This window comes from Anabrus simplex, chromosome 5 (genome assembly GCF_040414725.1).
Source record: "Anabrus simplex isolate iqAnaSimp1 chromosome 5, ASM4041472v1, whole genome shotgun sequence".
NCBI lineage: Eukaryota > Metazoa > Arthropoda > Insecta > Orthoptera > Tettigoniidae > Anabrus > Anabrus simplex.
This window is the reverse complement of record NC_090269.1, coordinates 93,797,457-93,808,851: the sequence shown is the minus strand read 5'-3', so window position 1 is coordinate 93,808,851 and position 11,395 is coordinate 93,797,457. Positions and strand designations below refer to the sequence as shown.

The 11,395-nt window shown below is 38.6% G+C and overlaps 1 protein-coding gene across 2 annotated transcripts in view; it reads left to right on the top strand.

Moving 5' to 3' along the window:
• Window positions 1-5,218: 5,218 nt before the first annotated feature.
• Window positions 5,219-11,395, top strand: part of LOC136873784 (small ubiquitin-related modifier) — a 49,675-nt gene continuing 43,498 nt past the window's right edge. Inside the window, exons 1-2 of one of the 2 annotated variants that reach the window (XM_067147005.1) lie at window positions 5,219-5,310; window positions 5,444-5,512. In XM_067147005.1, coding sequence (XP_067003106.1) covers window positions 5,296-5,310; window positions 5,444-5,512 — 84 coding nt within the window. In that variant the 5' untranslated portion in view covers window positions 5,219-5,295. The remainder of the gene's footprint in view (window positions 5,311-5,443; window positions 5,513-11,395) is intronic. The other variant, XM_067147006.1, reaches the window with a different exon arrangement.

The following is an 11,395-nucleotide window of genomic DNA, read 5'->3' as shown; positions in this document are numbered from 1 at the left end:
AATATTATGTTATATCAGTGAGTTATTAGTAAAAGTAATAGTTTTTGCTACGACTCTAATTGACTGCGAAACTTGTAGCCATATATGTGATTATACTTTAGGCTTTGTAACCAGCTGTCCAATCTAACCTCACTTTTTCATTTTGCAGGTCTTGCTGAATTATTAGTTCCTCTCCAGTTTCCTGTGGTTTTACTGTAATATTAGGTGAGTACAAAGTGTGTTTTGTGGACTAAAGTTGAAATATTGATTAGAATGTATTGTGCTTAGATGATATGGAGATAATAATATGAAAGCAGTAACTTGAAAACTCTCGTAAACGTATTACAGCTTGCTTAGATGCTCTTTGAAATAGTATAGAAAGTCCATAGTACAAAATGAAGTCTTGGATGAGGAAAGAGATAACGCTGGTGCATGATTATTGTATCTTTTATTTTGATAAATCAGTTTCTTACATTTTTTCTTATATTTACTGTTGCAGAAGTATGCCACATCTACGATCATCTGAATTTGAGCAACTGTGGGATACACTAGGAACAGATTCAGAAGCCGGTGGTGATTCAGATATTGAGGATGCCTTAGTCATACCATTAGCAGGTACTAGTACGAGCAGTGGCGAATCATTGGCCGGTACCATCAGTGCACAATTGATGGAAGAGGATTTGGATGGGAGCATGTGTGATTCAGCTGATCCGGACGAAGCAGATAAGAGCCAGCAATCTTTAGCTTCAACGTCCGATTCATATTATGATACTGTACCAGATTTAGACTCCTCGAGTCTAAGTCTGCAACCTCCACAGTATAATTTTACTAATAGAGCAAAAGAGCCCAATAGTTTTCAAAGCTTTGTATTCTCTTGCCCATTTGGACCCAATGTACTGTGAATTTAGCTTCTCCACTTGAGATATTGATGACTTTCTTCTCTGAATGTATATTCAAAACCATAGTTGATGAGTCCAATAAAACAAATTCAATAAATGAATATAATATATGGATGTGGTTAATTTATTGACCACAAAATACGCATGTCCCTAATAGGATTGTGGTTAAAATTTTGCCAAACAATTTTAGTAGTGATTATCATAAAAGGATTTAGCTGCTATTGATTAAAGGTTTGTTGGTTCTGGTATTTACTTTAGAAGGTAAGTATGTTACTTTTTTGACCATTATGAACAAAAACGGTTTTGCCCTATAAAGGGATAAACTACCTTACAGTATATTAGTAGCAATCCAGGAGCATATATGCTGTAATACTCAGTGTTGTCGGTCATGAAAACAGGTAAACATTTTTTACAATAGAAGCCTAACATAAATTAAGGGGGTGAAAAGCTCACAAAATTTGGCTGTTATGCAAAGAGAATGATTACAGTACATTCCAGCAATAGTTTGTTCTTCAAGTCATCAAAATTATATTCGCATTCCCTAGTTTATATAAATGTACTCATATGATTTTGGACCCTGATTCAAATAACCGGAACAGGGGAAAAATTTAAGTTAAACTGGAAATAAAACAACTTATTAAAATATATGAACTTAAATTCGAAAAGTAATAAGCCAATTCTTATAACATTTGAACTGACCTTCACCCAGACATTTTCTGAAATAGTTTTCAGTTTAACTTCACCAGGTTGCTTAAAATTGAAATGGACATGAGGTGAACATGATATAAGAAAATATAAAAGGAAATCTCTATGAACATTAATTGTTAAAATCCTAGGGAAACCGTACTAAGAACTTGCATTCCTCCCATTACATTAATAAAAATGTAGCAGAATACACATTGAACTACTCATGTCATGCTTTATGAACCAGCTGCATTGTATAGATATGACACACGTGAGATCAATTAAGTAAATAATCCCCAATTTTTCACAGATGCATGTTACATTCATTACATGCAATAACAAAAGCTAGAAAGAGTACTTTCTCCAAGAGAAAATTCATAACCAAAGTGTGAATAGGCTATAAAGCTGGAAGAGGAAATTCATAATTGAATTCACAATTAATCAAACAGGAATGTTTACTACTGAAGAAACTTACAAGGATTAACCCTGAATTCAGAGTTTACACATTCCCTTTCAGTGGAATTCATAGAGGTCCATCAACTCAGTAATTAATAATAGCAATGAAATAAATAATGAGAAAGCCTCAGCTTACCACAGACAAAAGAAAAGGATGGTTGACGATTTTGTAGGATATGTGCCACCAAAGTAATGAACCGTATTTGTTAAATGACAAAATACCTGTTTAACATAAAAGGTGCCCTCTCAAATGTAACATCAATCCCTGAAAACATGACACCTGGCAATAAATACGATAAAATAAAAGTTGCCCAAAAATTAAAGAATAGCTCAATAAACTTCTAAATATTGTCACATTATCAACATAATAAATAATATGGCGAGCACTTGTGTTGCCACAGGTACTCAAACACTAATTGTTACCAATTCAAACAAAAAAATTGCTATTCTTAAATTAACAAAGGCAACCAGCCATCGCATTGGGAGATATAGCAGACAGTATTACTACATAAGCAGTAAAAGCACCCTATGAAGTATATGAGATGAAGTTATAACAATTTTGTCTTTTAATATGCATTTAATAATAAATACTTCATATTAACACAAGAAGTGAAAAATATTGTAAGACCTAAATTGCCTACCATGAGACACAAAGCTAGCAAATAACAACACACCAATACAAATGCAAGTTTTCTAGTTTCGAAAATACTGTATTCACTACTATCAGTGTGGGATAAATGTGGGATAGGCTCTTTCTTGATTAAAATGATGTAAACAAACTGTTCCTTATCAATGCAGTTCCAGTCTTGTTTTACAGATATTGAACTTTATTTTTCTTTAAATTACTGGTAGTTCTTGAAAGAAACAGTACTGACATGAGCTTTATAGGTCTCTAAACTTTGAGCAAAAGCCTTGGCCAAACTTTCATTGTCTACTCGACAACGCCTATCGTCTGGAGCTTCTCGGTGGGCAGATATGGTATCAGACAAGTACTCTGGGCAGTTTGGAAACTGAGAAGGAACAGCTCCTAAAACGTTTAGACCAAATTAGAATGTATTCACCTAGATATAAATGCTCTCGTCTATTAATTCATGGCAACACTTACTTCACAGGACCATTATCATATCTTAGATATATCTGGTTGATTTTAACATAAAATGAATAGCACACCACACAAGGAAATAGAGAAAATCATTGAGTGAATGTAATTTACAGTAATTATACAGGACCTAACATCATTGCAATAAACACAACATCATCGCCATAAGACCTATCTGTGTCGACGCGACGTAAAGCCCCTAGCAAAAAAAACAACACAATAACATTGCTGTCTAGCCTGAACTAAAAATATTAACCCACACCAAGAGGTATATTCCCTCATGTGATATAATAAATAGAACTGCCTCACTTGCAGTTAAGGGTCCAGCACAGAAGGATTACTTGAAAGCCAATACCTTACATGCCTTCATAACTTAGGCCCTATAAGTTTTCCCAGAATATCTCTATACCCACAGCAGTAGTCCTATAAAGTAAGGTGGATACTCAGCACATCCCAAACTAAATCTAATAACTGGTCAATTGAATACAGCAAATGCTTAAATCAGTACTTTAAGATACAAATCACCCCCAAAAAATCTACTATTTCATTTATAAATAGCAAAGATATAAGAGACCTATCCACAGACCTTTCACAGGCCTTGGATGAGATAAAGGTGCAGTCAATAATTTCCCATTTCTCTCATCACACATGCTGGGCGTCCATTTAACCCCACGAGTTTTGAAATGGAGCTCGCACACCTACAACACAGGGCTCCATTTCAAGGACGATTCCACAGCTTAAGTCACTGAATGATTGAAATCAGATATAATATACTAACAATTAAGATTTACCTTTGCATTTTTGGAAGGAACGAAATCATCTCGGCGAATAGCTGTTAACCACTTAGCTCTCTCCGAGTCGTCAGGTGTAAACGAGAAAACACTCACTTTAGGGCCAGTGCGATAGTTGCCCTTACAATTTGGAACACTGCATTTCTGAAGCAGCTTTATTCATATTTGAAAAACAGTGATCGCAATTCACAACAACACACCATTAAAAATAAACTCAGTTCTAACAATATTAACAATTTGTAAGTACTAACACCTTTAACTGAACCTACACTAATAGGAATATTAAGCGAGTGTTAACACACACGACTCGATTATGATTAACATAATCGATGAAAAACTCACACAACAGGGAAACGCGTCCAAACACACCAAGCGGCAACAAGCTGAGTTACTGGCATGGGCCCAGTTGGACATACGTCATCAGCTACTCTCATTTGTGTTGCCGAGCTTTGTTCTCTAGGAGGCGCTGGTTAGTGTACCTATTTCAAGTCTATAAGGGCACAAGCTCGAATTAACAAATTTCATTAGGGAAAGATGGGGAGAGGTGCAAGCCTGATTTAATCTTACGAATAATAATTAATATGTGTCAACGTGTTTAATTGTTCTGAAGGAACTTTTACGTTAATATGGATGTGATGTATGTATGTTGACTATCTTTTGGGGTGACGTTCTTGGGACGCGAAGCCGTTATTGTAGTGTTATTTATTATACATGCGAGTTTTATATGGTGCAACGATGTTTTTACTTCTGCTTTCTGAACGTGTACCTCTGAGTGTCAATTCCTTCATTTTGATTCCAAACGTAACAGTGACATATTATATTCATATTTTAATTCCTTTGCCGTGTTCCGTATTTTTTATCACAAATTCCGCGACGGTAATTACTTAACGCAATTTTTTTATACGACCCCTTGCCATAAGACATAAGTATTTTTTATCAAATTTGATTGCACAATCCTCACTATGGATATTTTATTTCTTCCAAAGAATAATTATCGGTAACCGTTGTCTTTCACTTTCAACTTGCACCTTGACTAGAGTATGTTCCATTAACAACATAGAATTCTACCTATTGTCGAGACAGTTATCGTATGTTTATTATATGCGTATTCGATTTTATTTTAGATTATTGTTATTTTAAATTCTTGAAATTATAATTCCTCGAATAGCTTTGCTGTCGGAGTTGATTATGCCTGCAATGTTCCCAGTTAAGAAACTGATTCTTTATATATACGTTTCTTTGTTGACAGTTATTTTCTGAACGTACAACGTTGAACGATGCTCGGTAATGCCGCTTTTGTTTAGAAGGCCGTGATATAACAAAGCGTGGCGCCATATTGAGCTGTTAGTTGTATTGGCGCGTGCAGTTCTAGCTTTTGGCGTAAATTATGTCGGATAATCAGGTGAGCCTTTTTTTCTCTCAGAGAACTTTGTTTCTAAATGTGTGGACTTAATTTGGCATGTTTTGAATAATGTGTAGAATGAAACATTGCTTTTTTACTTGTGGGCTGCGTGTATTATATTTGTCGGTTCTAGGAGCAGAAACCTGAAGCCGGGACGGGTGATGGAAATTCGGAGTATATCAAACTGAAAGTTGTTGGTAATGTAAGTATTACTTGAACGTTTGTGTGATGGATGTCCTTTATTTCTTATTTTCAGTTGTGATCATTGTTGCTTTTCATTGCGATGTTGACTTTTGTATTTTGGCATTTCGGTAATTGAAGCACATGTGATTGTGGTAGAATTGAAGGCTTGCCAGTAAATATTTTTGCGAGTTTGCATCGGATTTTTGTTGGATCTAATTGGCGATTTTTTTCCGCATGTGTATATTTCGAGTTGATCAAGTTGATTGTTTTTGTTGAAATGACACTTCAGTTGCGTTGCAAGGTTTTGCGCGGGATAGATTTCTGTGTTGACTTTTAAGTAATTTTGTGTATGCCGTATTGTTTGTTGTGTAATTATTTTTTTATGCGACTTTGTTTACTACTTCAGTATCATTAGTATGTATATCGTAGGATATTGGAAAATTGATATAATGTTTTATTATAAACTTCGTTGGAGTTCATTTTTCGTACTTTCTTTGTTTTTTTAAACATTCAATAATTCTAGCAGTGGGCTTTTAAATTTGAAGGCGATCCTTGTAGTTTGCATAGGTGACAGGGGTAATTGAAAGCATTTGAGGTGCTGTTTATGATCTTTTATGACAATTTATACTTTTAAACAGTTCAGAGTGCTGTCAGAGATTGTATATTGCTTCTGTATAAACGTTAATTGATGTTAGTTTTGCTGCTGAAGAGTGTGTTAATTTTTAAGTTGTAAGCAACTGCGAGTTATTTCTCTATATTTCTTGATCATTGTTGTTGTACATTGTTGGTATCAGCTGTATTAGTTTTCTTTGAGGGGCTGCAGCTTGAAATTTGGCAATGTCTTCACTGTTTCAACTTCCAGTTTGTTTAATCACTTGCAGAACAGCTGTGTTTGGCCTGGTTTATTCTCTGCCTGAATAATGTGTAGGTACGTGATTGAACAGTTTGCATGATATCTGAAGCAGTATAGAGGAAAGATCCATCAGGCAAGTTGGCTGTGTTTAGGGGGGCACAGCTGTGAGCTTGCATCCGGGAGATAGTGGGTTCGAATCCCACTGGTGGCAGCCCTGAAGATGGTTTTCCGTGGTCTCCCATTTTTACACTGGGCATATGCTGGGGCTGTACCTTAAGGTCACGACCGCTTCTTTCCAACTCCTAGGCCTTTGCTATCTCATCATCGCCGTGAGACCTATCCGTGCCGGTGCGCCGTAAAACCACTAGCAAAAACAAAAAACCAAAATGAAATGAAATCTCTGCTCACCGTCTATAACAGCTCGTGTTGCTGATAGATTCCATTTCTCCTAAGGAAAAAGAAATCTTACAAAAGGAATACACCACTAATTTCTGAGTCACTATTGTCATTCATTGTCTGTTGAGGTTTCTCTCTCCTGGTTATTTCATCCAAAACGTAAACTGGGTACTAGGGCTTTTTGTTTCCAGGGTCCAAGAGTTCCCCTCTTCTTTGTTACCATGATCCAGAATATTGTACTCTTTCAACTGCTCAATTAACTCATTCTTTCTAGCCGGCAGTATTGAGGTTTTGTCAGGAATGACAGAGTGAACTGACAAAGACCGCGGAAAGGTTACGTGAACGCTGGTGATCCACGAAATATCACTGTAATATTTGTCACAAATGGAAGGTAATCATTGATTTACTGAAATAAAGTCTCAAATCCCAGGTTGATTAAGAAATACCGTCGTTACTAGCAAGAAATATGAATACGTACATACGAGCTGTAAACAGGAGTACATTATGTTGTATTCCGCTGCTTGCGCCGTTTTTTGTTTCTTTCTTGAGGTCCAGAGCTGGCACCGATGAATGGGAGTGCTATGTCTGTGATCTTTGTTATCTTTGTCCATATGTCTTGCATTCCGCTGCTCGCGCCGTCGTTTGTTTTTTCTTAAGGTCCAGGGCTGGCACCAACGAGCTCTAGCTCTCTTTCTAGCTCGTTGGCTGGCACCGATGAATGGGAGTGCGGGTATTTTGTTGAACCAAAAATAGCATGATCCCTGGACCAATACATATATATATTACAAGGAAAATAGCATGATCCCTGGACCAATAAATCGTTTAATGAATCGGTTTTAGTGCTCTTGAAGTGACAGCCCATCGAATTACATCGAATGAGAAAAATCAATAAAACGACACCAAAGAACTTCAGTGAGCGAAGACTGGACAAACAAAACACTTACGGAAGTGCTGCGACGTAGCAGAAATAGTTGTAAGGCGGTAAAGTATGTATTCTCTAAAATAAAATATTTCGTATTATTTCTTAATTTACCTGGAATTTGAGACTTTATTTGAGTAAAAACAATTACTCTCTTCAATTTGTGACAAATATTACAGTGATATTTCGTGGATCACGAGCGTTCACGTAACCCCGCGGAAATAACCAAGCTCAAGAAAATACACAGTTGATAGCATGTGGTTACAGAAAACAGACCAACAACGCTGGTAAACGGAACTAGAGTCTTGGCGCGCTCTATCGGTGCGATTGGCTGTTTATTAATTCGGTATAATTTTTTCTTCTGCAGCCCAGAGTTTTTAACATTATAAGGAAGCGAAAATAATACACATCTTACTTGGAATTCCTTTTAGAAGAGACATGTGTTCATTGCGATGTCTAGGAACCCACCACTCCGCCCCCAGAAGTACATTTACTTTTATAAGAGCAGCATCGGCCATGACAAAAATAACTACTTGCATTCTTACTGGTCAACATGATCAAAATGTGATGTCATTGCCATTGTTGCTGATAAATACATTGCATTACCAACGCCGGCTGAATAAAAGCACAAAGAAAAAACACCATGAAAAGGAAACAATGTGAAATACAGAACAGCAGTAATTTAATTTAATACATACGTTAATAGTCTTGTCATTCTGTAGGAATGCACATAAAGGAAAGGGCAACAACCACCATCAAAGCGATGTATAGAATTAAAGACCTCCAAAAAATTTCTTTAAAAACAGCAATAGTTATTTCATGCTGCAATAAGCCCAATTGCCACTTATGGCATTGAAATTATTTGAGGAAAGTTATCTGTGGCTGACCTTAGAGCTCTAGAGAAACTGAAAGCCAGATATCTAAAGCGAGTATTAGGTGTGCCTACGAACACAAAGTTCAGGATAGTGTATGAACTTTGTAAAGAGCCATTCTATATCGAGAATAAATCTAGTTCTGCCATTTACAAGATGAAGCGCAAAGATAATTGAAGAGAGAAGAATGAAATCGAGCTCGAATTCTATGCCACCGTCGCCATGCTGGAGCGAAAATGGACAGAAGCGAACTATGAACAGCAACATGTAGTTACAAGGATGGCAGTCCATGGCTTCCACTATAAGCTATGTGCAACTAAGCGATTCCATGAGGTGAACGACGAGTGTGTGTGCTCTCTATGTGAGGAAGTGTGTGATCGCTATCACATACTTAAGTGCAAAAAAAAGAACAAGTTCAATCAACGAATACAGTAAAGACAATTAACTATTAATGGTCTTGTCAAGTTCTATCTCAACCGTCCACACGTCCAGACCAATCGTGTTTCCTCACGAAACTAGGACCGCTTCGTGACTTCTATCCGTCCAGACCAATCGTCTTTTCCACAGCAGGAATCCTAACCGTCCAAACCAATCGTGTTTCCTCACGAAACTAGGGACCTAGGGCCGCTTCGCGGTATCTAACCGTCCAGACCAATGGTCTTGTCCGGATCCTATCCTAACCGTCCGCACGGCATGAACCGATCCAGACCAAAAGTCTAACCAATGTAACAATAATCACCGCCACCAGCTATCGAAGTACTCATTACTTCCTAAGTATAGAGGTTGGCAGCACTGAGCGCCTCTTGACAACATCCTTCCTGAGCGTGTAAACAAACGGCAGTCGCTCCGCGCGCAGCTGAATGTAGCGAGTGCTGAGTTGCGGAAGGTAAAATTATAATATTAATTCACTTAGCCTCCGCCAAAAGGCAGTGCTCAAATGTCAAGTTGAAACTCATAAAAACTGGACTATAGATCAGCTGTCATGAATATTAGTTTTCTGTTCCGATAGAGCTTGCATCATGCGTGCGGATGTGGCTGCCACCCTTGTTGAAAAGAAGGAAGGCCTTGCATTTTGAACTTTTCATGGCGTGTGCCAGATGATGTTAAGTTCTGGACTTTTACCATGTAACAAGTGACTAAGTGCTATTTACTAACTCTTTTTATTGCCTGCGGGGAACTGATCGGCATTGTAACTCAGTAACATCTGTAACCCCAGCCCAGTGGTCTTGTCACAAGCCGGACCTAACTAATCCAGACGGCATAGCCCTAGTGTAGGCACTCTGCTTGCTGTGCACGGAAGCTCCGCTGCTGGTGATGCTCTTTTATTTTTAGTTCACGGGATTGCCGATAGAAGCGTCCTTAACGATCTGCCAGCGATCTCCGAATTATTGCCAACTGTTAAGGAAATGTCCAGCGGACTGTTGCGAAATTTGTTTTAGGTTACAACCACTAAATTACTTTTTTTTTCTTGCCGTGCGGGCAGTATGCGCCGCGGTGATAGTTAAGAGCCTCTCAAAGGGAGTATGGCGGTTCTCATGACAGAGCTTGGCGTGGATTTGAAAAGGTAGGTTACAACTACCAAATTACATATTTTTCTTGGTGTGTTTCTTGCTGCGTTTTTATTCTGCGCGGGTTGGTAACAGAACCGGCAAGTTGCGAATTATGGGAATGACGTCATGTCGGCCAATGGCCGTGCTCTTAGCTGGCCGGCTAACGGTTGATGGCCCGTGAAGACTTTTTTTTTTTCTGTTATAAAAGTAAACATACATTTTTGGGTGGGTTGGTGGGTCCCTGGCATTGGTAATGAACACATCTCTCTTCTAAAAGGATTTTAAGGCACAATTCATATATATTTCTTCGCAAAGTTGTGTGTTATATACTGAAGTGCGTAGGGTAGGATGCTACCGTTGTATCACTAGCAGGACCTGACCTATACACGCCTTGTGTTGCCGTTGTGACCAGAGCCATGCCAGATTTAATCTCTCTGTGCAGGGTCTGCTAAATCTTTGGTGCTACTGGTACTTAGCAACATTTTACGTCAAATCGGGAGACGGCAAGCTCTTGCACGCTTATGGGCCAGGACGTTGAATGGGGACTTCCAGGGCATAAAACAGCCCACTGCAACTAAGCTGAAATCTTCTAAACCAGCATGGAGAAAGGCCTTGTATCTTGCATCTTATGTGTAGAACAGTTTTAGATGTTGCATCTTCTCACTTCAACCTTAGGGATGCCTGGAAAGAGAGGTTGAGGTCCCCTCACCTTGGCCTCATTTGCATTTCTGATACCAGTGTCAAACAAGCTGAATGCAGTCTGCCCTGGGCTGTGTGGTCCAGGTTGATCAGTCAGGGGGCACCAATAGAACTCGGGTCTACATCGTGGTTAGACTCCTTTTAGACCTATTGTGACTGCAGTGCTGAAATGCAGACTATCGGCATATCGTGCAGGAATGCTCACTGTATGCATTCCCGGGTGCTCTGGAAGACCTGCATGCTGCAACTCCCGGAGCGATCACCTGGATAGCAGATCTCAAGATTACTTGATTATTTGAGGTAGTAGCCTATAATGCTACTTTCAGAGGTATGCACGTGACATCTGGCGACAAGTTGGAACAGCTGGGATGCATTGCCGTGTTATGCCAGCTGGTTTGAATGAGGAATCTGCATAAATGCCAAGAACCATAACTCAAACATGCAATCTGTGCTATGTTAATATGCATGAATCAGTAAATCTATTAACACATCGCTGTTTGTATGGCAGAGTGTACAGTTTGGGTTATGGACCCCAACTTCATTTGAGATGATGGGTTCAGACCCCACTGTCGGCAGCCGTGAAGCTGGTTTTCTGTGGTTTCCCATTTTTACA